This window comes from Abramis brama (assembly GCF_963993115.1).
Source record: "Abramis brama genome assembly, chromosome: 5".
NCBI lineage: Eukaryota > Metazoa > Chordata > Actinopteri > Cypriniformes > Leuciscidae > Abramis > Abramis brama.
In genome coordinates, this window is record NC_139967.1 from 850,001 (window position 1) to 876,621 (window position 26,621).

The 26,621-nt window shown below is 43.1% G+C and overlaps 4 protein-coding genes across 5 annotated transcripts in view; 2 read left to right on the forward strand and 2 right to left on the reverse strand.

The window, feature by feature from the left end:
• mbd2 (methyl-CpG binding domain protein 2) overlaps nucleotides 1-92 on the reverse strand; it is a 36,267-nt gene extending 36,175 nt beyond the window's left edge. Inside the window, exon 1 of the mRNA XM_084114945.1 lies at nucleotides 1-92. This exon is cut by the window's left edge and continues 323 nt beyond it. The gene's annotated coding sequence lies outside the window, so the exon portion shown is untranslated.
• Nucleotides 93-1,995: 1,903 nt separating this feature from the next.
• rnf185 (ring finger protein 185) lies at nucleotides 1,996-10,216 on the forward strand. Of its 2 annotated transcripts, XR_014606292.1 has the most exons (8): nucleotides 1,996-2,138; nucleotides 2,704-2,869; nucleotides 3,021-3,039; nucleotides 3,139-3,251; nucleotides 6,093-6,147; nucleotides 7,853-7,970; nucleotides 9,119-9,323; nucleotides 9,427-10,216. XR_014606292.1 is itself a non-coding variant. In XM_084114950.1 (7 exons), the coding sequence occupies exons 2-7, from the start codon at nucleotides 2,730-2,732 to the stop codon at nucleotides 9,214-9,216; spliced, it is 543 nt and encodes a 180-aa protein (XP_083971076.1). In that variant the 5' UTR covers nucleotides 1,996-2,138; nucleotides 2,704-2,729; the 3' UTR covers nucleotides 9,217-10,216. The 2 variants fall into 2 exon arrangements, 1 of the variants encoding a protein (XP_083971076.1); XM_084114950.1 differs by having other exon boundaries at nucleotides 9,119-10,216.
• Nucleotides 10,217-11,093: 877 nt separating this feature from the next.
• LOC311083428 (uncharacterized protein) lies at nucleotides 11,094-19,367 on the reverse strand. Its single transcript, XM_084114946.1, has 2 exons — nucleotides 19,141-19,367; nucleotides 11,094-13,212 (listed from the first exon to the last, which is right to left on the reverse strand). Exons 1-2 carry the CDS (start codon nucleotides 19,274-19,276, stop codon nucleotides 12,563-12,565), a joined length of 786 nt encoding a protein of 261 aa, XP_083971072.1. The 5' UTR covers nucleotides 19,277-19,367; the 3' UTR covers nucleotides 11,094-12,562.
• Nucleotides 19,368-20,516: 1,149 nt separating this feature from the next.
• LOC311083432 (uncharacterized protein) lies at nucleotides 20,517-25,253 on the forward strand. The gene is made up of 2 exons (XM_084114951.1): nucleotides 20,517-20,678; nucleotides 24,689-25,253. The coding sequence occupies exons 1-2, from the start codon at nucleotides 20,543-20,545 to the stop codon at nucleotides 25,045-25,047; spliced, it is 495 nt and encodes a 164-aa protein (XP_083971077.1). The 5' UTR covers nucleotides 20,517-20,542; the 3' UTR covers nucleotides 25,048-25,253.
• The last annotated feature ends 1,368 nt before the right edge of the window (nucleotides 25,254-26,621 follow it).

The window sequence follows — 26,621 nt, forward strand, 5'->3', positions numbered from 1 at the left end:
GCTCCTGTGACGCGTTGAAATTTCAGCACTTCCCACACGAGTGACCCAGCGCCTGGCAACCGCACGCCCCGACCCTGAAGCCCCGCCCCTCTGACTGACGCACGCCCCGCCCACTCAACTGACCTCTGACTGACGCACGCCCCGCCCACTCTGCTGACCCTGAAGCCCCGCCCCTACTGTAATCGTGCCCGCGCACAGTCTCATAATGATATCGCTTCAATATGGCACGTAATTATGACATAAAAAGTATAATCATGATATACTTAGTCCTTATTATGGGTTACATTCACTCACTCTCTCTCACACACACACAAACACAGGCACACTCTCACACACACACACTTACATACATACACACTCACTCACACACACACTCACGCACTGACTCTCATACACACACACACACTTACATACATACACACTCACTCACTCACACACACTCACGCACTGACTCTCATACACACACACACACACACTTACATACACACTCACTCACACACACACACACTCACGCACTGACTCACACACACTCACTCACACACACAAACACACTCTCACACACTGACTCACACACACTCACTCACACACACAAACACACTCTCACGCACTGACTCACACACACTCACTCACACACACAAACACACACACTCACGCACTGACTCTCTCACTCACACACACAAACACACTCTCACGCACTGACTCACACACACACACTCACGCACTGACTCTCTCACACACACACACACACACACACACTCAGTGTTCAGTTGGTTCTGGAGTGCCGTTTTTTAAATAAAAAAGCATTTTATGAATGCAGTGAATCACATCCTTTCCCGTGTTTGTGAGACGAAAGAATGTCTGCGGTTCAGAAACTGATGAGAGAGAGAGTTTATGTTCACACACACACACACACACACACACACATCCATCAGTGCTGATCTACTGTTTCTATAATAGCAACGAGAAGAAGAGGAACATGAGAATGAGAGGATGCTGATTCCCAGATGTGTTCATTAACATCCTGGTGGAACACACACACACACTTACACACACACACTCACACACGCACACTCACACTCACACACACACACACTCTCACACTCACACTCACACACACACACACACTCTCACACTCACACTCTCATACTTACACACACACTCTCACACTCACACTCTCACACTCACATACACACACTCACACACGCACACTCACACTCACACACACACTCTCACACACACACTCACTCACTCTCTCTATCTCTCTCTCTCTCTCTCTCTCTCTCAAACACAGACACACACACACACACACTGTCTCTCTCTCTCATACACACACACACATACACTGAATTGTATTTGGTTATATTCTTGATATATTATTTGTATTATTTCTATTGCAAGATGTTTTACACATTATTATTATCCACTGCTCTTATAGGCCTAATCATTTGAAGATGTTCCACGCGCTGTGTTATAAAGCATCAAAACTGCAGCAGCAAATACACGTTAATTGCCCACACACTCCTAAAACACACACACACACACACACACGATCACGCCATCATATCTCCTGGCCTTTAACTCTGTCCCTCGTGTGTTTGTCAGTCACTGCTGCAACATCACGTCATTTCCTCCAGGTGGCGCTCGAGCCACAGTCAAATATTTTCTTATTAGAGAATTTTTGTACACTACAATAATTATATAATCATTAATATGTATAATTTCCAATTATTCGTTCATGATATACACATATCTGCCCAATCGATCTCTATGAGACGCTGTAACCTCTTTAGTAAGCAAACGGCAGCGATTGGCTTAACCTCATGAGCGATGAGACCAGTAACAGTTATCACGTGACCACTCGCTTTTTAAACAACATTGAACTGAACGAGTTATTAATTAATTATATTAACTTTTCACGAATAAAACGAGAAACATTATGTATGTCTGCTGTATCGATCACAGAATCATGCGAATTCTCTGTTGTATTTCGACAGGTGTAACACCATTGGTCTAACGCGTGTGACGTCAGCGGGTTGAACTTCCGGGTAGCGTAATGTTGACGCAATCAGCTGAAAGTTGTTGAGTGAAGCTGCGGGTTTAACTTCTCTCTTCTCAGACGGTTTGATGAGACGGATCAGGTAATGTTATCCGAGTATATTATTATTATTATAAACATGTTAGCGATTAGGTAACGGAGAGTCGTGGTGTTTGAGTATAAGATCAGCGATCTAAACCGCTAATGTCAACACATTCTGATGCACTTACTGCGTTGTTATTTTGACTGACATTTTGATTATTGTGTGTGTGTGTGTGTGTGTGTGTGTGTGTGTGTGTTTGTTTTTAACTGTGTGTGTGTTTGTTTTTAACTGTGTGTGTGTTTAACTGTGTGTGTGTTTGTTTTTAACTGTGTGTGTGTGTTTGTTTTTAACTGTGTGTCTGTTTTTGACTATGTGTGTGTATGTCTGTCTGTCTGTGCTTTATTTTGACTGACAGTTCGCTTCTAATTATTGTAAGTATGAATGTGTGTGTTTTTTCTCTGTGTTTGTTTGTGTGTCTGTTTTTGACTGTGTGTGTGTATATACAGTCATGTACAATATCCTGACGTGATTATTAACATCATGTGTGTCTGTCTATTTATCTAGAGAAATTTAGACTCATGTACTCAATGTTAACACCCTGATGTGTGTGTGTGTGTGTGTGTAGCGTGCGCTGAGGTCGTCAGTGAGATCATGGCCAGTGCAGCAGCGAGTGAGAGTCCAGCAGGAACAGAGAACAGCAGCAGTGGAACTCAGGACGGCACCTTCGAGTGTAACATCTGCCTCGACACATCTAAAGATGCCGTCATCAGTCTGTGTGGACACCTGTTCTGGTGAGAGCCTACACACACACACACACACACACACACCTCTTCTATTGAGACCCTGCATGACACGCTCGCAAATCTCTGTGTGAATGTGACTCGCTCAACTCTTGTTTTCTCTGTCCTCTCTGATCGCCTCTGTGATGTGTGTGTCCTCCAGCTGGCCGTGTTTGCATCAGGTGAGTGTTGCAGTGTTTCAGTGTTTCATGATCATGTGATATGACTTTAGTTCTATGCACCTGAACTGTGTGTGTGTGTGTGTGTGTATGTGTCTGCAGTGGCTGGAAACCAGGCCGAACAGACAGGTGTGTCCCGTGTGTAAAGCAGGAATCAGCCGAGAGAAGGTGATCCCGCTGTACGGCAGAGGCAGCACCGGCCAGCAGGACCCCAGGTGTGTGTGTGTGTGTGAGAGAGAGAGAGAGAGAGAGAGAGATAATGATGTTTGTGTTGTAGAGCTTTGAAATATGACTTTAGAAAGAAACAATTTTTTGTTATTTTAGATTTTCAAAATTTATCACTGTGATTTATAAACTTGTTTCCACATGAGGACTTAAAAAAATGTCCCCACATGGTCAAAGTTTACTGGTATTTACTTGACATTCATACACGCACTCACACCCTCACGCTCACTCATACTCGCACACACACTCTCATGCTCACTCATACTCGCGCTCACTCATGCTCACATACACTCGCATGCTCACACATACACACGCTCACTCATACTCACACACGCTCACTCATACTCGCGCTCAGTCATACTCACACGCTCACTCATACTCACACACGCTCACTCACACACGCTCACTCATACTCACACGCTCACTCATACTCACACACGCTCATACTCACGCTCACTCATACTCACACGCTCACTCATACTCACACACGCTCACTCACACACGCTCACTCATACTCACACGCTCACTCATACTCACACACGCTCACTCACACACGCTCACTCATACTCACACGCTCACTCATACTCACACACGCTCATACTCACGCTCACTCATACTCACACGCTCACTCATACTCACACACGCTCACTCATACTCACACACGCTCATACTCACGCTCACTCATACTCACGCTCACTCATACTCACGCTCACTCATACTCACACGCTCACTCATACTCACACACGCTCATACTCACACACGCTCACTCATACTCACACACGCTCACTCACACACGCTCACTCATACTCACACTCACTCATACTCACTCATACTCAAACGCACTCATACTCACACGCTCACTCATACTCACACACTCACACATACTCAAACGCACTCATACTCACACGCTCACACACACTCACTCATACTCGCACTCATACTCACTCATACTCACACGCTCACACACTCACACGCTCACTCATACTCACTCATACTCACACGCTCACACACATACTCACTCATACTCAAACGCACTCATACTCACACGCTCACACAAGCTCACTCACACTCATACTCACGCTACATCATACTCACGCTCACCCATACTCTCATGCTCACTCATACTCAAACGCTCACTCATACTCACTCATACTCACACACACTCATACTCACACGCTCACTCATACTCACACGCTCACTCACACACACTCACTCATACTCAAACGCACTCATACTCACACACACTCACTCATACTCACACTCATACTCATGCTCACTCATACTCACGCTCACTCATACTCTCACGCTCACTCATACTCACGCTCACACACGCTCGCTCACTCATACTCACGCTCACACACGCTCGCTCACTCATACTCTCACGCTCACTCATACTCTCACTCATACTCACGCTCACTCATACTCATACTCGCGCTCACTCATACTCACACGCTCACACACGCTCACTCATACTCACACTCATACTCACGCTCACTCATACTCACTCACTCATACTCACACGCTCACTCATACTCACACACTCACACACACTCATACTCACTCATACTCATACTCACGCTCACTCACACTCACGCTCACTCATACTCTCACACACTCATACTCACGCTCACTCATGCTCACACACGCTCACTCATGCTCACATACACTCGCATGCTCACACACTCACTCATACTCACACGCTCACTCATACTCACGCTCACTCATACTCACGCTCACTCATTCTCCCACACGCTCACACACGCTCACTCATACTCACACTCATACTCACGCTCACTCATACTCACTCACTCATACTCACACGCTCACTCATACTCACACACTCACACACACTCATACTCACGCTCACTCATACTCATACTCACGCTCACTCACACTCACGCTCACTCATACTCTCACACACTCATACTCACGCTCACTCATGCTCACACACGCTCACTCATGCTCACATACACTCGCATGCTCACACACTCACTCATGCTCACACACTCACTCATACTCACACGCTCACTCATACTCACGCTCACTCATACTCACGCTCACTCATTCTCACACACGCTCACTCATACTCACACACGCTCACTCATACTCTCACTCATACTCACGCTCACTCATACTCATGCTCACACGTACTCATACTCACATATGCTCACTCATACTCACACACTCACTCATACTCGCACTCATACTCACACACGCTCACTCATACTCACTCATGCTCACACGCACTCATACTCACACACTCATACTCGCGCTCACTCATACTCGTGCTCACTCACGCACACTCATACTCACGCTCACTCATAGTCACATACGCTCACTCATACTCACACACGCTCACTCATACTCACACTCATGCTCACACACAAACTCATACTCACACGCACTCACACACATACACACAACAGTAGAAAGTGTCATCAACTTCTAAATCAAAAGAGAAAATAATAAAAATGAAACTCATTTAATTTGCTGAATTATACAAAAATATTATTATAATGATTGTTTAAAATATAAACTTTTTATCACTTTTGCGAACTTCTGTAGAGCTGCCTAATTTACTCATTTAATAACTGATGATATTTGCAACGTCAACACCAATATTGAACTGAACTGAATTGCTTTAAAGCAGAATTTGAGTTTGTCTCATAGTTTGAATCTTTGATTCTGTTATTTTCCTGTTTATGACTGTGAAGCTGCTTTGAAACAGTCTATACTGTATGAAGCGTTATATGAATAAATGTGATTATACACACCAGTATACCATTGATTAAACTATTAAAATCTGAAGTGATTTTCCTGTGTGATTTCAGAGAGCGAACTCCTCCACGACCGCAGGGCCAGCGGCCCGAACCGGAGAATCGTGGCGTGAGTATCGTTAACACACTCAGACAATGTGAGCTCGATCTATATATAAGCAGCCGTTTCTTTTGTCATGGTATAGAGGAAAAAAATCACACACACTAATACATATATATTAGTTCTGGGCAACGATTAATCACATCCAAAAAGTTTCTGTTTATATGTGTGTGTAATGTGTATAATTATTTTGTATATATAAACATACACACATGCCTGCGTTTATATTTGAAAAATATTTGCATGTATTTACTGTTTATATATTTATACATAATTTATATTATATATAAATATAATTTTTTTTATATATACATTTTCATAAATAGATACGTGTGTGTGTGTGTATGTTTATATATACTAAATAATTATACACACTACACACATATTATATAAACACAAACTTTTATTTTGGATGTGATTAATAGCGATTAATTGTTAATCAGCACTTTTTATACACACACACAGCATTTAAGGTTGTACACGCATTTGCAACGCAATCATTGCACAAGACTTTTGTGATGAAACTGTTACACGGATGAAGGTTGCTGTAGGAATTCATTAGTCAAACGAGCGTCCCGGCGGGACTTATTAAGGCGTCTCTGCGGACAGACGATGGAGCGAGGGATGACAACATCTGACGTTTAACGTTGCATCACTCTCTGCTCTCTCAACTCTAGTGATTATTTACTGGATAAAAATTAGACACATATTAAAGGACTAGTTGTCCTCAAAATGAAGATTCTGTCATCGTTTACTCACCCCCATGTTCTTCAGACTAAAACTATAAAAGAATTATTACTTGGAATAAAATAACTGTTAACTGAAATATTAAAATAGCTAATTATATAGACAAAAAAAACCGAATAAAATGGTAAAAAACTCTACTAAATTTGACCAAAAGGGAAAATATATAAATAAAAACTAATTCAAACTATTAATAAAAAAATATAATGCCATTTAAATGATACTAAATGCTTTTTATTAAATGCCTATTATGCTTTTTCAGATGTTCTCTTTCATGTAGTGTGTGATAAAGCTGTTTGTGAAAGTAAAAGTTTGAAAGATCAGATAAATGGAGTTTAGAAAGAAAGAAGTGATTCTGAACTGAAACGAGTCGTCAGTAATTCAGTCTCACTTCCTGCTGAATCTATGTAGGTTTGAAACTCATTTGCATAATGGCAGCCCATTGGCTGAGCAGCGTCTCTAAGCCCCGCCCTCAAACACTAGTTTATCTGAGACTGGAAGAGTTTGGTTCGTGTTGTTCATGTCGAGAAGAACAAAGCAATTCCACTCTGATGAGATTGATACGGTAAAACTCACTGTTCGTATCACTGTGTGTCAAGAGCTGAGATTCATAATATGATAATGAGCGTTTGCTTTCTGACCAATCAGAGCAGAGCAGCTCTCAGAGAGGCGGGGAATCTTCAACTGAATCTTCAAACAAACCTTTTCAGACTCTTTGAGAAATGAGTTGTTGAGCAACATATAAGAAAATGAAAGTGTTTTTGACCTTGATGCGTGTGAACCTGTTGAAGGAAACCCAAAACAACATTAGAAGCCTTTAAAATAGCACAATAGAGGCTTTAAATTCACCTCTCGAGTTCCACAGAAGTCAGTCATACAGGTTTGGAATGACATAAGGAAGAGTAAATAATAAGTTAGTTGGATGATGAGATTGGCAGTGTGTGTGAGAGCTTATGACGTGTGTTTGCAGGGATTTCAGGGCTTTGGCTTCGGAGACGGAGGCTTCCAGATGTCGTTTGGAATCGGGGCTTTTCCTTTCGGGATCTTTGCCACGGCATTCAACATCAACGACGGAAGACCACCTCCAGGTAAAACAATAAGGAAACTTTGACCTGCATTAAGAAGTTATTAATAAAGGGATTAAGTTAATTAAACATCATGTTTTTTCACTAAATGAACTCAAGAAAGAAGGATGGTGCTAATGAATCACTGAGTCATGTTGCTTCTCCAGTAAATGTATCTTGATTTAACCCTCTGGTGCTCTGCGGTCGTTTTTGGCAGAAAAAATAAAAATAATAATTTCATCGGAATGGTCTGAAACTTGGTAAAGGTTTTGGCTCTTGCTGTGTGAACACACACAATAATCATGGCCATGACTGGAACAGGTTTAATGGTCCTGATAACAATAGCCACACTTGAGCTCCTCGCGGTCAGAAATGACGCATTGGAAATGAATGAGAGACGAGTTTCCTCTAGTGGAAGCGTTTGGTACTGCAGCCGAACAACATCTCACTGAAAGATCCGTTTTGGAGATATCAACCTCACATTTGAACACAACTTGTTTAGATTTATGGCTTTGATCTTCTCAGTTTTAGAGTAAAATGTGATTTTGAAAATATAGATTTCATATAAAAAATTTAAAAAGTATTTTTGTGCATTTTTTCATAACGATACTCAATTCTGTAACTTTTTTTTTTTAAGTTCACTTTAAAACTTTTAGTCTTTTAGACTTTCAGTCTGTCGCTCTAAAGCGTTCAAGATTTGCCACAGTTTAAGCTGGAAATTTAATGTTCAGGTCTATGCTCAAAAAGTGAATTAATGGATTATAAATACAGCGTAAATATAATTTAGTACCATAAAATCCCCTAAAAATACAAAACATTAAATAAAAAAAACATTATTAAACTAAAATATAATACATTAATTTCACTGACAAAAATAAATCGGTCATTTCTGTCCGACATGCGAAGAGCACGAGAGGGTTAAGGATGTTTCGATACTTGTGCTGGAAAACAAGACAGAAATATGATGTTTTGCAGTGTGATTTATTGAAACTGAGTCTGTCTGAGATTAATCTAATAATGCAATCTTGAGATCAATAAAAAGACGTATGAAACTTTTTTTTTTTTTATTGTATTTTGTTATCTGTTGTGCAGCACTTTGGTCTGCATTCATGTTGTGTAAGGTGCTATATAAATCAATTTGACCTTGACCTCTTGACCTTTTGACCCCGCAGCGGCTCCGGGGACCCCTCAGCACACGGATGAGCAGTTCCTGTCCCGCCTCTTCCTGTTCGTGGCGCTTCTCATCATGTTCTGGCTGCTTATTGCCTGAACACACTGCAAAACATGCTTTTCTTACTCAGTATCTTTGTCTTGTTTCCAGTGTAAATATCTAAAAATTCTTAAATCAAGATGCATTTACTAAAGTAGTCAAATTAAGTGAGTTTTTGCTTAAAACAAGTAAAATGATCTGCCAATAGGCTCAGAAAAATAATCTTGTTTCTGTTTAAAATTAAATGTATTTTTCTTTCCCCATTGGCAGATCATTTTGCTTTTTTTTAAAGCAAAAACTCACTTCATTTAGATTTATTTCCCCAGAAAACAAGACATAATATCTTATGGCATTTTACTACTTTAGTAAATACATCTTGATTTAAGAATTTTTAGATATCTAGACTGGAAACAAGACAAAAACACTGATTAAGAAAAGCATTTTTCTTCCTGAAGGCTAAAGATCCACTAAAATCTCAGTAGTGAGTGTGCGTGTGCGTGTGTGTGCGTGCGTGTGCGTGTGTGTGTGTGCGTGCGTGTGTGTGTGTCCTGATGGGATTTGGAAAAGAAACTCGTCTTTTTCTATGAAAGAGATTGCGATCGCATGTACACCACACTCCTCTGCTCATCTTCCTACATTTAAATGTCAAATCCTTCATTGGATTTTCCTACAGTTGCGGTGCCAAATGATGTCACTCGTGTTAATACAGCAAAATAATATTTGTAGAAATCCTATGAACACATAAATGTTCTTCTGAACAATAACCTTGAATACTTCACCAACGTTTAATTTTTCCTTTTAATTAACACTTTGAATGTTTTTCTTTGTAAATATCTTTCCACATGGATTAAACTAAAGCTTTTTTATCATTAAAATAAAAAGGTTTTAGAAAATAGAGGTTAAAAATAATTCAGAACGTCTTAATAGGACATGATGATTTATTCACATAGACTGACAATGTGTATTTATGTGAAGTTTTTGGAAACGTTTGGCCGTGTGTAAAGCACACAAGCTCATGTCGACTGTCCAGATGGTGATTAAAATTAATTTTAAACATGTTTTTGAAGGGGTTTTATTTCCTCAGTATCAGCAGTGTCTGTGTCGCCTCCATCACTTCCTTTAAACTAAAGTTATCCGCATGATTTTCCATCATCTGAGTGACGTTCATCTCTAATGTCAGGAGTTTGAGGCGGACCTGAAGGACTGAATGTAGATCGGACTCGATAACGACAAATCATGCTTCGGGAAATCTCAATTATGACATCATCAAGCCATCATTATTAGATTCAAAGTAGTAATTATGACATGCTTAGTCATAATTATGATTAAAGACTCAAAATTATAAAATGTTGAAAATTAGGAGAAAGGTTGAAATTACGTTTTTGTCTCAAGTCAAAATTTTGACATTTTAATGTCTTTTTTTTTGTCTTAATTTTGACTTTTTACAGCTTCAGTCAGAAGAATTTTGAGTTTTTGTATCATAATTATGACTTATTTCAGAATTTTTACTCAATTTCAACCATTGTCGTAATTAATTTCAACTTTTTGTGCAATTTTGACTCAAGTCAGTTTAGACTTCTTTACGTCTTAGAATTATTAAAGTCAGTTTACACTATCATAATTGACTTGTCATAATTTTGAGTCATAATTTCAACTATAATGTCGTAATAATGGCTTTTTCAGTCATACTTATGACTTTTCACCGAATGTGACCATAATGAACTTCTATAACCCGTTTGCACTGAATTCATTCCTGATGGAGTGTGTGTGAAACCTCTGTTCAACTCATTAACTCTTCATCACTAGATCATGATTGGCTGGAAGAATGAAGAAGGTAAAATGTAAGATCTCCAATAATCAGCTTAATTCCCATGTTTAGACTTCACCAGTCCACACCAGCGTTCAGTTTAATAAATTAATGCGACAAAAAACAACAGGCCGCTTCACTCAGTCACTGGCCTGTGTTTATTCACTGTTCAGCTGTACACAGACTTCTTATGAAAAAAAAAAAAAAAACCTAATAAAATAAATGCAAGAAGTAGTGGTTCAAGATATTTAATGATGCAAGAACATTTTCACTAGTGATATTTTACAAAAACGGTCTTTTGTGCCACTAAATATCCAATCAAACACTGAGGGACTTCATTTCCAGCTTCATACTGAGATATTTACAAAAATAAAGCATCTTTTAATCTAAAAGATGCAGTCAAATGCAGTCTTTTCATTTTATATCATAATTTTGACTCATAATTTGACTTGGTTCAATTGACTTTTTACGAATTAAGTCATGAAATTATGGTTGAAATTGCAAAAAGTCAATTGACCTAAGTCAAATATGACAGTTGAAATTATGAGTCAAAATTCTAAGTCCAACTTTTTGTCAGTTTCGACTTTTTACGACTTAAATCTGAATTTTGACTCATAATTTCAACCATAATTTCATAAGTCCAACTTTTTGTCGCAATTTTGACTTAAATCAGTTTCGATTATTTTTTTCCATTCAGAATTTTTAATTTATATCAGAATTTCTACTTATGTCAGAATATTGACAGTCATAATTTCAATAATTGCCAGTCAGATGATTCCGGGCTTCAATGTAAAACTACATGTCCTTGTACTGAGTCCAACAGCACTGGTCCTTGAACTCTGCATCAAACATGATCTTAGTGTGTCATAATTGATTCAACATTTATCACAATTTTGACTCATAATTAAAAAGTTGGTTTTAACTTTTTTTACATCTTAAGTCAGAATTTTCACTTTATATCAGAATTTTGACTCATACTTTCAACTGTCATATTTTGACTTGGGTCAATTGACTTTTTATGACTTAAGTCAGAATTTTGATTTGCAATTTCAACCATAATTTCATAAGTCTTTTTTATGACTTTTTATGTCTTTTTAACTTTTTTGTCGCAATTTTGACTTCAGTCAGTTTTGACTTTTTTGTCTTAAGTCAGAATTTTGAATTTATATCAGAATTTTTACTTAAGTCAGAATTTTGACAGTCATAATTTCAGCTATAATTGACAGATGTTTCCGGGCTTTAAGTCAGAATTTTGACTCGCAATTTCAACCATAATTTCATGACTTAAGTCGTAAAAAGTCAATTGACTTAGGTCAAATATGACTGTCAAAATTCTAAGTCCAACTTTTTGTCGCAATTTTGACTCAAGACGTAAAAATGTCCAAACTGACTCATGTTAGAATTTTGACCCATAATTTCAACCATAATTTCATAATTCCAACTTTTTTGTCGCAATTTTGACTCAAGTCAGTTTCGACTTTTTTACGACTTAAGTCAGAATTTTGACAGTCATAATTTCAACAATAATTGACCGTCAGATGTTTCCGGGCTCCGATGTAAAGCTACATGTCCTTGTACTGAGTCCGACACCATCAGCGTTCACTGGTCCTTGAACTCTGCGTCAAACATGATCTTCTGGATCTGCATTTTAACCACGGCTCTTTTCTGTGGCGTCAGTCTTTTGAGGGCCGGGACGAAACTCAAGAGGAACAGCTCGTCCTCATCCAAGGCTTTCTGGACGCTCTTTAGAGGCTCGTTCTCTGAGACCCGTGTGTGTGTCGGAGTCTCTGAGGTCTGCGCTGATGAACCGGACGCCGGCGCCCCCTTCAGGCCCGGAGGAAGAGCAGAGACCAGCGGCCTCATGTGTTGCAGTGGTTTGAGCTGAGCCACGATAGACAGGGGCATTATGGGATTGAGCGGGATCGCCGCTTTGAGCGGATGCTTGGGCTCAAACCTGCCGTCACTCTTTGCTCTGTTTCCCAGGCTGGACTTTGAGTCTCCGCCGCTGGACTCGTCGAGCGACTCGGGCGAATCGCGAGCGCTTCCGTCCCCGTCATCCGGATCCTCCAGAGCCTCGGCTTCACTGGGAATCTTCCTCTTCCGGATGTGATTGTCCAGGAACGAGAGGCTGTCTCTGTGTGGCCAGTAATGCAGGCGCCGGCCTCCTTCTTCCCTCTTCAGCTTGCAGAGTCTCCGCTCTCGGATGTAGCGATCCCTGATGGTCTTCCATCGTCTCTTGCATTCCACCACTGCAGCGGGAGAACAGCGTTAAACTCTCTCACACACACACACACACACACACACACTGCAGCGGGAAAACTCCACAACTCATGGCATCAGTATTAGCGTAGCGCATCATGGTGTAGTGTAAATATCAGCAGTGTGTTGCATTAGTTGCGCTCAGACTTCAGTCGAATCCGTATGTTTGTTTGGCCGGAAGCTATTTTACTTTATAAAATTTTAAATATGGATATTTTTCTTACACAAACGCAACGCTTCGCTTCAGAATGCCTTTATTAGCACTTTTATGATGGACAGATAAACTTTTATGAGCTTTAAACTGATGGTTGCAATCCACTGCCATTATAAAGCTCGGAAGCGTCAGTTATTAATAACTCAGATTGTGTTCATCTGACAGAAGAGAGTCATAAACTCTAGGATGAGTTCAGGGAGAGTAAATCATGGGCTAATGTTCGTTTTAAAGTGAACTCCTCCTTTAAACTCCGAGTCTCTGATCAGATGTGATTCAACTCAAACACGCACAGAATCAGGTTTATCATCATCATCATAAAAATGATCATCTTACAGGGACTTTCTGAAGCGCTGGAACTCTGAACGGCAGCTTGATGATCTAAAACAAGACCGAGGAAACACACTTTCTCTTCACTGTAAAAAATTATCGTGATTTTAACGGTAAAAGAAAAAACTTTTAATTGGTTGATAGAAACTTTATGTACTATATATGGTGATCTAACTTTACATTTAATGTAATTTTACAGTAATTCCGTTAAATTTACAGTTTTTGGAAGTGAAAAAGAACAAGTCATTGAATAATTTACAGTGAAAAAATTTAACTTATTCCCTTAATTCCCTGCGCGACACTTCACATCTGATGTATTTTTGTTGAAATAATTATATAATAGTTTTTTGTTTTGTTTTTTTCCTTGAACTGCCACCTTACCGTGGTGGAGGGGGTTGAGTACCCGAATGACCCTAGGAGCTATGTTGTCTGGGGCTATATACTCCTGGCAGGGTCTCCGAAGGCAAACAGGTCCTAGGTGACGGGTCAGACTAAGAGCGGTTCAAAAACCCTTTATGATGTCAGCAAATGCAAGGACCGTGACGTCGCCCAGCATGGCGCAGCCGGAGCCCCACCCTGGAGCCATGCCTGGGGTTGGGGCTCGTATGCGAGCTCCTGGTGGTCGGGCCCCCAGACCCGGTGGTCCGGCTGGGCTCAGCCCTACAGGAGGGACCATAAGGGGCTGGTGCGTAGTGGATCGGGCGGCAGTCGAAGGCGGGGGCCTCGACAACCCGATCCCTGGACATGGAAACTAGCTCTAGGGACGTGGAACGTCACCTCTCTGGCGGGGAAGGAGCCTGAGATTGTGCGTGACGTTCAGAGGTTCCGACTAGAGATAGTCGGGATCACCTCCACGCACAGCTTGGGCTCTGGAACCACACTCCTGGAGAGAGGATGGACTCTTTACCACTCTGGAGTTGCCCATGGTGAGAGGCGGCGGGCTGGTGTGGGTTTGCTTATAGCCCCCAGCCCGCCGCCATGTGTTGGAGTTCACCCCGGTGAACGAGAGGGTCGCTTCCCTGCGCCTTCGGGTCAGGGATAGGTCTCTCACTGTCGTGTGTGCCTATGCGCCAAACGGCAGTGTAGAGTACCCGGCCTTCTTGGGGTCTCTGGGAGGGGTGCTGGAAAGTGCTCTGACTGGGGACTCCGTTGTTCTACTTCAACGCCCACGTGGGCAGCCACAGTGACACCTGGAGGGGCGTGATTGGGAGGAATAGCCCCCCTGATATGAACCCGAGTGGTGTTCTGTTATTGGACTTCTGTGCTAGTTACAGCTTGTCCATAACGAACACCATGTTCAAGCATAAGGGTGTCTGTCCATCAGTGCACGTGGCACCAGGACACCCTAGGCCGGAGGTCAATGATTGACTTTGTGGTCGTTTCATCTGACCTCCGGCCGTATGTCTTGGACACTCGGGTGAAGAGAGGGGCGGAGCTGTCAACTGATCACCACCTGGTGGTGAGTTGGATCTGATGGCGGGGGAAGAAGCTGGACAGACTCGGCAGACCCAAACGTACTGTGAGGGTCTGTTGGGAACGTTTGGCTGAATCCCCCTGTCAGAGAGATCTTTAACTTCCACCTCCAGCAGAGCTTCGACCGGATCCCGAGGGAGTCTGAAGATATTGAGTCCGAGTGGACCATGTTCTCCACCTCCATTGTCAACGCAGCCACTCGGAGCTGTGGACGTAAGGTCTCCGGTGCCTGTCGAGGCGGCAATCCCCGAACCCGGTGTCCTATCGGGCCTGACTGGCTTGTGGGACTCCTGAGGCAGCTGACAGGTACCGGCAGGCCAAGCGGACTGCAGCCCGGGTGGTTGTGGGGGCAAAAAATCGGGCTTGGGAAGAGTTCGGTGAGGCCATGGAGAAGGATTGGCCTCGAAGAAATTCTGGCAAACCATCCGGCTCCTCAGGAGAGGGAAGCAGTGCCCTACCAACACTGGCTTGTGGGACTCCTGAGGCAGCTGACAGGTACCGGCAGGCCAAGCGGACTGCAGCCCGGGTGGTTGTGGGGGCAAAAAATCGGGCTTGGGAAGAGTTCGGTGAGGCCATGGAGAAGGATTGGCCTCGAAGAAATTCAGGCAAACCATCCGGCTCCTCAGGAGAGGGAAGCAGTGCCCTACCGACACTGTTTTCAGTGGAGGTGGGCAGCTGTTGACCTCGAATGGGGATGTCATCGGACGGTGGAAGGAATACTTCGAGGATCTCCTCAATCCCACCGACACGTCTTCCATTGAGGAAGCAGAGGCCGAGGGCTCAGAGGCGGACTCGCCCATCACCCAAGCTGAAGTCCCTGAGGTAGTCAAGAAACTCCTCGGTGGCAAGGCACCGGGGGTGGATGAGATCCGCCCCGAGTACCTCAAGTCTCTGGATGTTGTGGGGCTGTCTTGGCTGACACGCCTCTGCAACATCGCGTGACGGTCGGGGACAGTACCTTTGGACTGGCAGACCAGGGTGATGGTCCCTCTTTATAAGAAGGGGGACCGGGGGTGTGCTCCAACAATAGGGGAATCACACTTCTCAGCCTCCCCGGGAAAGTCTATGCCAGGGTACTGGAGAGGAGAAGACGGCCGATAGTAGAACCTCGATTCAGGAGGAACAGTGCGGTTTTCGTCCCGGTCGTGGAACACTGGACCAGCTCTATACCCTCTCCAGGGTGCTGGAGGGTTCATGGGAGTTTGCCCAACCAATCCACATGTGCTTTGTGGATTTGGAGAAGGCATTCGACTGTGTCCCTCGTGGCGGCCTGTGGAGGGTGCTCTGGGAGTATGGGGTCCGGGGCCCTTTGCTAAGGGCTATCCGGTCCCTGTACGACCGGAGCAGGAGCTTGGTTCGCATTGCCGGCAGTAAGTCAGACTTGTTCCCGGTGCATGTTGGACTCCGGCAGGGCTGTCCTTTGTCGCTGGTTCTGTTCATAATTTTTATGGACAGAATTTCTAGGCGCAGACAGGGGCCGGAGGGTGTCAGGTTTGGGGACAACACGATTTCGTCTCTGCTCTTTGCGGATGATGTTGTCATGCTGGCCCCATCAGACCAGGACCTTCAGCATGCGCTGGGACGGTTTGCAGCCCAGTGTGAAGCGGCTGGGATGAGAATCAGCGGCTGGGATGAGAATCAGCGGCTGGGATGAGAATCAGCGCCTCCAAATCCGAGGCCATGGTTCTCAGTCGGAAAAGGGTGGCTTGCCCACTTCAGGTTGGTGGAGAGTTCCTGTCTCAAGTGGAGGAGTTCAAGTATTTTGGGGTCTTGTTCACGAGTGAGGGAAGGATGGAACGGACCGGTGCAGCTTCTGCAGTAATGCGGTCGATGTACCGGTCTGTCGTGGTGAAGAAAGAGCTGAGCCGGAAGGCGAAGCTCTCGATTTACCGGTCAATCTACGTTCCTACTCTCACCTATGGTCATGAGCTGTGGGTCATGACTGAAAGGACAAGATCCCGGATACAGGCGGCCGAAATGAGCTTTCTCCGCAGGGTGGCTGGGCGATCCCTTAGAGATAGGGTGAGAAGCTCGGTCACTCGGGAAGAGCTCAGAGTAGAGCCGCTGCTCCTCCACATCGAGAGGGGCCAGCTGAGGTGGCTCGGGCATCTTTTCCAGATGCCTCCTGGACACCTTCCCGGGAAGGTGTTCCGGGCATGTCCCACTAGGAGGAGGACCCGGGGAAGACCTAGGACATGCTGGAGGGACTATGTCTCCCAGCTGGTCTGGGAACGCCTCGGGGTCCCCCCGGAAGAGCTGGAGGAAGTGTCTAGGGAGAGGGAAGTCTGGGCATCCCTGTTAGACTGCTCCCCACGCCACCCGGCCCCGGATAAGCGGAAGATGGATGGATAGTTTTTTTTCTAATCAGTGATGTACATTAGGGTTTTATGTTACATTTAATGTTGTTAAATTAGTGTTTATTGCATTTTTACACTGTCATGTGTGTTTAGTGTGTGTGTGAGTGACACTGTGCAGCTTCTGTATATTAGTATTAACTCTTGTGGAAAAGCTGCTTGTGATGAGCTTTGATTTATCATGCGACTCTAATCTCCACTGTGATTGGTGGATGTCAGTGTATTACAATGGTACAAAACAGATATTAGTACTTCAATATGCTTCAAATACTTTAAAAAATGTTTACTGTAAATTTAAGTCTGTAAAACCTAAAATGTTGGTACTGTATTTTTTTACGGTAAATTTCTGGCAACCACAGCGGCCGTTTTTTTAACATAAATTTAACAGAATTTTAGTTTACAGTGAAAAACACAATGGACCCCGACAGAAACATGGCGTCGCTCAGATCCGGCAACATCTGTAACGCCTGGATCCACATGTGCGCCGGATCTGAGCGACACTGTTTCTGCGACGATCGTGTTTGAAACACTAGTTTTTACTTTATAATTTTCTCCTCCAGAAAGCTGTTAAAATGCTTACCGTGGCTTAATGCATTAAAGACATTGATATTAAAAGATCAAATGCAGTTATTCATGATGCATATTATATACAGGCAGATACAGATGAGAATATGAATAAAACACGATATTGAACATTAAAGTCGAGATGAAACTGGTGTTTTCTCCCCGATAGTGACGAATATCCGAAACAAATGAACAATAAGAACAAATGTAGGCAGGGCTTAACTCTGTATTGTAGGATAAATCATTTATAATAAATACTGTAATATTCCATGCAAAAATAAGAATGGTCAGTTTTGATTTCATGGTTACTTTAAACATTTTATCATATAAAAGCATTATAAAGTATCAGCCTAATATGAAAATCAGAATCAGAAAGAGCTTTATTGACAATGATTTGATTTTTCCCTTTAGTGAATGAAGCTTCCATGTAAATACAAGACATAATAATAATAATAAATAATAGAAATGTGACAAGTATAAGACACATAATGGCTATTTACAGCAATAAGGTGTATATATTAATATAACTGTCTTAGTGCAATAATGCGCCGCGTTACGCGTTTTAATGTCTCTTATCGTACAGTATCATAAATCTGCACTCGTATCGTGAATCAGAGACTTTATGCCTCAAAGTTCTTCAGAAAACAAACAGAAAGACGCGCGTTTAAAAACAACTAGACGGAGCGGAACAGAAGGCAGTTTAAACGGCTGAAATATTAATAAATCAACATATGAAACTCAAGAACGCGCGCTAAATGAATCCCTGTTAACTTCAATATATTGTCCATCATTTATAGCGCTAGCGACGCGTCTCAGAACGCGCCTTCAATAATCAACGATCAAACCGCAGTTTGACGGACACGGACGCGTTGTAGTTGTTGAGTCTCCAGCTGTAAATATGTGTGTAAAATCATCAAGATCAACAGAACAGAAACACTTTTCAAAGTCAAACGCTTGTCGAGCGCGCGTGATGTTGACGCACTGACCGGAGAGCCCGACGCACGCGGCGACCTCCCTCCACGCGTTCACGCGCCGCTCGGAACTGCGATAATCGTGCAGCGACGCGTTGTAGAGCACCGGGTAACCGGAGACGCTCTGGATCAGTTTCTCAGTCGCGGCCATTGAGTTTATTGAGACGCGTCGATCTGAACGCGCTCCCGGAATTGTTACACAGGCGCGTCAAAAGTGCGCGACACGCGCCTCTACCGCGCAAGCGGGACGTCATGGCGGGGTTGTAGACCAATGAGATTTGAGTGTGGGCGGGGCTAAACAGAGCGTCGCGTCACAAACAGAAACACAAGCGTCAGTCAAAAGGTCTTGATCAGGAATTAAACGCCGAGCCAAATATGGCATATTAATATTCAGCCCGTTTATTTTCCTACACTTCTTCAAGTTTTACAAGACTTAAGTTAGTTTTAAAAGTGTGTCATTTCTGCAGTAGGGCCTACCTGACTGAATGATCCGACACAAAAAGATTTTGGATTTTGGCTGAACTTTTGTTTTATGTTCCAGCTGACACAAGAAAAATATCACAAAAATAAGGAGGAAAAATATAACCAGCAAACACAGAATGTTCCCATTTGGTTCTTTTTTGTAACCAAAAACTAAAGCTTCCCCGAGCGTTGCAGGGAGGTTGTTTCTAGAACCATCTCTAATGATAATGTTTAGGTTTTTATTTTTATAATAACCATAAAATAATCTTCCCATGAATTAATCCAAAGAGAATATCCTGAATATCCTGAACTGTGACGATTGTCCCTCAGACTGACACAGACACGGACTCTTTCACATGTTATTTCTTCCCAAACATGATAGTAAAAAAAATACTTCTTGATATCAACAATGACGTCATTCATCACTCACAAAAATACGAATTCTTGATTCAAGATGAAATTATTAATCTTAATTAAATTCTTAAATTTAAATGGCAGCCTAAGGGGACATTTAAAACGTGAAAACACAACTACAGATATCAAGAATTATAGTTTTTACTAGTTTAATTCTTGTTATCAGGAATTCGTGGTATTTCAGCGGGTGGTGACGTCATAGTTGAAATGAGGAATTAGCATTTTTACTAGTAAAAATCTAATTCCTCATATCAAGAAAAAGTATTTTAACTAGTAAAATTTTAATTGTATGATATTAGAAATTCATATCCCAGGAATGAATAGAAGTCGAAACGGCTTGCCACAGGACGGCCTACACCCAGTTTCTATCGTGACAGATCTGATGATCACGAATAATTAAAATGATCAAACGATTCACTTTTAATCCGCTTGCGAACTGTGATCTACCAATCGCTTGCGATGCGTGAGTCGCGCGTTTCTGACGCGCCGGAAATACGATCTAAACGCGCCGCGTCTCAGCAGCAACTCAGTAATAAACTCAATGGCTGAGAAGGAGAAACTGATCCAGACCGTGCTCGCTCGCCCGCTGCTCTACAACGCGTCGCTGCGCGGTTACCGGCGCTCGGAGCGGCGCGTCGACGCGTGGAGGGAGATCGCCGCGTCCGTCGGGCTCTCCGGTCAGTGCGTCAAATCTCACGCGCGCGAGCTTTACATGCACTCATAGGGATAATAAACATTTATACTGTAAAATCCTTCGTAGTACACATAGTTATTAGTCTGTATAGTATGGTTCACAAGACGCAGAGATATTAGGCTATAGTGTTCTGTAATATTTTATTTGGGCACAAAAAAAAGAAGTTTATTTTAATAATGATAGTACAACATAATTCCAACCAAAACGCTGAAAAAATGCGTGGTGCATAGAGAATAGGCCTATAATAATTTGCATCTAAAAAATAAATAAAATAAACAAACCCTGCTGACCATTAGTTAATTACACCAATATAATAAACCCATTCATACATGCATACGCATTCATTTTTCTAAGAGAAAAAAACTAAATAGATTATTTATTTGTAACCCTGACAACAAATACAAATCATTAAAACAATTTATTACATTTAAATAAATATTATATTAAAATATAACACTTTTTAACATAAGGTTCATGAGTTAAGATTAATTGATGGATTAACTAACATGAACTAACAATTATCAATACATTTGTTACAGTATTTATTCATCTTTGTTAATGTTAGTTAATAATAATCCAGCTGTTCATTGTTTGTTCATGTTGGTTCACAGTGCATTAACTAATGTTAGCGACTCGGTTACTAACGTAGCCTCGGTTCCCGAGATAAGGGAACTGTCGTGTTGCATAGCTCTACTGTGGGGAAAACTCCCTTTTCTCTGAATACTGAAGCCTTTTTGTATAGTAACGGCACAGTGCAGAGACTACTCGCACGCTATTGGCTGGTCAGTGGGAACTGCACGAACCTATGGCGGAGCAGTGTAACTGCGTGAACCAATCGGAGCACAGCCCGCCAGAATGGGCGGGGCATCTGCCTATAAAACAGGCTCGATTTCGCCATAGATGCGAGCCAGGCCCGTCATCATTAGGGTCTTTGCGAGCGAATTGGAGCGAGTAGCCTTGTTCTGCCGTGTTCACAACACATCGTTACACACCAGGGATGGCTTCCCATGCCTCGGCCCGGCTGGCGTTGAGCAGGGAACCGACACTCGTGTGGTGTGGAAGAGGAAAAGTGCTCTTTTGCAGAGTATTTTTGTTTTTTATTTTGTTCGCTATAACAGCGGTCGATGAGCTTGAACGGGCCCGCCGCTTGCAATCGCAATGTCTGCTCCATTGGCCAGAACTGAACGGGGCGTTTGGAGGAACACTCGGGCGTTTGGAGGAACACTCGGGGCGTTTGGAGGAACACTCGGGGCGTTTGGAGGAACACTCGGGGCGTTTGGAGGAACACTCGGGGCGTTTGGAGGAACACTCGGGGCATTGGAGGAACACTCGGGGCGTTTGGAGGAACACTCGGGGCGTTTGGAGGAACACTCGGGGCGTTTGGAGGAACACTCGGGGCATTGGAGGAACACTCGGGGCGTTTGGAGGAACACTCGGGGCGTTTGGAGGAACACTCGGGGCGTTTGGAGGAACACTCGGGGCATTGGAGGAACACTCGGGGCGTTTGGAGGAACACTCGGGGCGTTTGGAGGAACACTCGGGGCGTTTGGAGGAACACTCGGGGCGTTTGGAGGAACACTCGGGGCATTGGAGGAACACTCGGGGCGTTTGGAGGAACACTCGGGGCGTTTGGAGGAACACTCGGGGCGTTTGGAGGGTGATCCGGCGAGACCTGGCCCTCCCCTTTTCCTGTTTTGCTGATCAGGACTGCTTCTTGGGCTCAGGGTCCAGCGTAATTGAGTTTGATTGACAGGTGATCTGACCAATCATGATCCGCCGAATCCGCTATTTTTGTCCGACAAAGCGGTCAGGAGAGTTAGTAGATTAACGATGGAGGATTTGAACTTGAGAAACGGAGTGTACTGACGTCTTTGCGCGGTTAAAACAACATTCCCTCTGATGTTCATTCACGTTTATTTGATGCGATAAATGAACTAGAAGGAAGAGATGATCGGTTCACGAGCCGCTTTAACTGAGCGATCTGTCAGACACATTAAAGAGCCACAAAACTGTATTTAATGTTTAAATTTCTTTAAAAAATTACCAAATTTGAAAGTTTCATATCAAAAGTCAGCTGGTCTGTCCTGTGTGTCAGAGTGTTGTCAGTGTCCGCTCTGCTCCGCGATGTGTGTTTCACTGCGTGAGAACATGGTGTGGCATGAGAGAGGCGTGGCTTGTTGGACATAGCAACAGTAACTAAAGGGGGCGGGTCTTTGTGAACGGTCAATTGACCCTTCGCTAAGCCCCGCCCTCCTTAGTTACTGTTGCTACGCCTGTCAAGCTTTTGCGCCTGGCACGTCTATTGCAGTATGTATGCACTGGTTTCAGACATTCCTAAGGAGATAATTAGTCATTTTTGGCGAACAGGTGAAAATATGAGAGAGCAAGACTGCAGTATGCATTCGAGGGCTATATCCACGACATAATATGCAAACGATTAGAGAATAATTTCATCAAAATTGAAGCTAAAGTCTATAACGTCGTTAGGTCCCAGCGCAAGCAGCCGCCGCCTCATACGCTGACCATTCAAATGGGAAACACACACTCTCACCGGGAGAGTCGCTATCGGATTGGGGTAACGTTACTAGTTTGGCCGTCGATTAACAAAATGCTGAAATATATTTGTAAGTAACGTTAAATTATGTCAGTGAGCCTCCGTCTTGCCTTTAATCACACTGCTTGATCCACGAGCTGGACAATAACTTTATTCTAACGTTAGAGCTGCTATAAAGCCAAAACACTTTACTTTTAATTTCCTATTATCAATGTAAAGCTGCTTTGGAACAATCTACATTGTTAAAAGCGCTATATAAATGAAGATGACGCCTGGCATTTCTCCCCTTGGGTTTTAGGTTTCGGGAAGGGAACAAAATCCACCACCCCGTCCAAACTTTTAGGATACCGGGTATCAGATTTGCACAATCCATACGCACAACGCTTCGGCATGTTTCCCTCTCGCTCGAAAGCTTGCCAGACCTCCCGCGCCTAGTTACGGTTGCTAAGCCACGATTGGCCTGTGGCGGTTTTCGGCGTGGCTTAGCGAAGGGTCAATTCTAGGTCACGAAAAGCTTCTGGGTCTGGTCCAGACTCATCCATGAGAGATGAAGTCGTTCTGCAGGGTTTGGATGGATGATCCATACCGGCGGCGTGATGACTCCGACTTCCAGCCAGATGGAACCGGATAAATATTCTGACTGTTCTGATCCAATCTGACCTCTGACCTGTAATGCCTGAATCATAATCATACACTGTTCGCTCGCTGGCCAGAGGAGAACTGAGCGACTGAGTCTGGGTTCTCTCAGGGTTTTTCTCCATTCTGTCACTGATAGAGTTTTGGTTTCTTGCCACTGTGGCCTTGGCTTCTGGCTTGCTTAGTTGGGGACATTTCATATTGAAAAACATTATTTTTGAAGACCCAGGCGAGGCCCAGGCAAGGCCCAGGCGAGGCCCAGACGAGACCCAGGCGAGGCCCAGGCGAGGCCGAGCTCCTCGACTGCTTTAGAAAGGACGCGGATAAGCTCCAGCTCTGGAGTCGAAATCGAGCCTCTTTTATAGGCAGATGCCCCGCCCATTCTGGCGGGCTGTGCACCGATTGGTTCGCCCAGTTACGCCGCTCCGCCATAGGTTCGTGCAGTTCCCACTGACCAGCCAATAGCGTGCGAGTAGTCTCTGCACTGTGCCGGCTGTGCAGTAGCACTGCGTTACTATACAAAAAGGCTTCAGTATTCAGAGAAAAGGGAGTTTTCCCCACAGCGTAGAGCTATGCAACACAACTGACCGTTCGAAAGGGAACTAATGAACCTTACTGTAAAGTGTTACCGTTATATGCATTCAGCTCTGCTCTGTTAACCATCATGGTCAAACGTGCCTGTTCTTGTGCATAATGCATGTTAAAGAATGTTTTCCCTTGTTTAAAGCTGATTTCAAGATTATTTAGTTGGCCTATTTTTGTAATAGTTTGAAGAATAAATGTTTTAAACCGCTCTCCTGCAGTGGTGCAGTGTAAGCTGAAGAGGGAAGACCTGGATTACTGGCCACACAGAGACAACCTCTCGTTTCTGGGCAATCACATCAGCAAGAGGAAGATTCCCAGTGAAGCCGAGGCTCTGGAGGATCCGACACACACACGGCTCTCAGACGATCAGACACACACACGGCTCTCCGACGATCAGACACACACACGGGTCTCAGAGAACGAGCCTCTAAAGAGCGTCCAGAAAGCCTTGGATGAGGACGAGCTGTTCCTCTTGAGTTTCGTCCCGGCCCTCAAAAGACTGACGCCACAGAAAAGAGCCGTGGTTAAAATGCAGATCCAGAAGATCATGTTTGACGCAGAGTTCAAGGACCAGTGAACGCACTGCTGGTGTGCAATAATGCATTTATAAATAATTCATGTTTCATAATTACATTACATGCTGTATTTCTGTATATAGGCCTATTATTTCATTGCAACAACTTTCAAAGTAAAGAGTTTTATATGTGTTGCTATTCTTTATATGAAGCTTTTGGAGGTTTAAAAATTCCCTTTTGTGGGTAAAAATCACATTAAATGCTATGCAAATAAAAAAAAAAATTGATCAAAAGTGACAGTAAAAGTATTTTACAAAATATTGTTTCAAATAAATCCTGAGCTTTTGAACAAAAAAATTATAATTATGCATATTCGCTAGTTACAAGAGGGCTTCTCTTACATCATTAGTCATGCTAAGGGGCCGAGGTGGAGGCGAGGGGGCGAGGAGCCAGGGCAAAGCTGACGTCGACGGGCCGAGGTGGAGCCGAGGGCTCCCAGGGACATAGGCGTAGACTGGGACCGGAAGCCCCAAGGCGGATCAGGGCTGCGTGGAAGAGCTGATGGTGGAGCTGAGGGAATGCCGGAGAGGGAGACTGGCTCCGTGATGGACAGGGATGCTGGTGACGAAGACGACTCAGTGCTGGACTGATGGAGGTCTCTTCCTCCTTGAAAAATAAAAACAATGGCACTATTGGGGCTGTGAAAGCTGTTAATGTTAAAGCAATGTTAATGCATGCAATATCCATCTCTTTAAAGGTGACATATCATGAAAATCTGACTTTTTCCGTGTTTAAGTGCTATAATCAGGTGCTTCTCAACCCCGAAAACGTGAAAAGTTGGGTTATTTTCAGCTGAAATTTCACAGACACATTCTGAGGACACCATAGATTTATATTACTTGTGAAAAGGGGCATAACGTCACCTTTAAAGGTCCGGTATTCTGGCGCGTGTAGTCCGATGATGCAGAAGAATGCCGCTGTATAACAAACTAAGTGAGTAAATAATCCAAATCTGGGGAAACACAAACGAAACAGTGTGCATAGCAAAAATGATATTAATGTTTGTTTGCTGGGACCTTGAGACTTTGAACAGATTTTGGGAACCTTTTTTCTTCAACCATTCTGCAATTAATACTCAATCCTGATACTATAATTTATGTAGAGATTTTAGATTTCCTTTAATAGTAAAGTATGGTAGTAGTAAGTGTGGTGCTGTGATTTATTATAATTTATAGTCAATACAGTGACACCCTTCATTTATTGCTAATTTTGTAATAAATAGGCTTCAGTCAGGCCTGATCTTCAGATCTCACATCAACATTAGACCCTGACTTTTCACAGTATAAATTTGGTCTTTATAGGCTACAAGAAACTATTTATAGATACATGAAAAGCTTTAAAATCTGGTACTTTTGTTATTGTGTCTGAGAGATGAAATTAGAGAGCTGAATTCAAGAGGAAATGATGGAAGACACAATAAAGATTTAAAGTATCTGATACTTGATTTTGTGCATTATGAGTAAAATAGGCTCTTCCTTTAATTCTGTTACTGTTTAAAACTAACTTAAGTCTTGTAAAACTTGAAGAAGTGTAGGAAAATAAACGGGCTGAATATTAATATGCCATATTTGGCTCG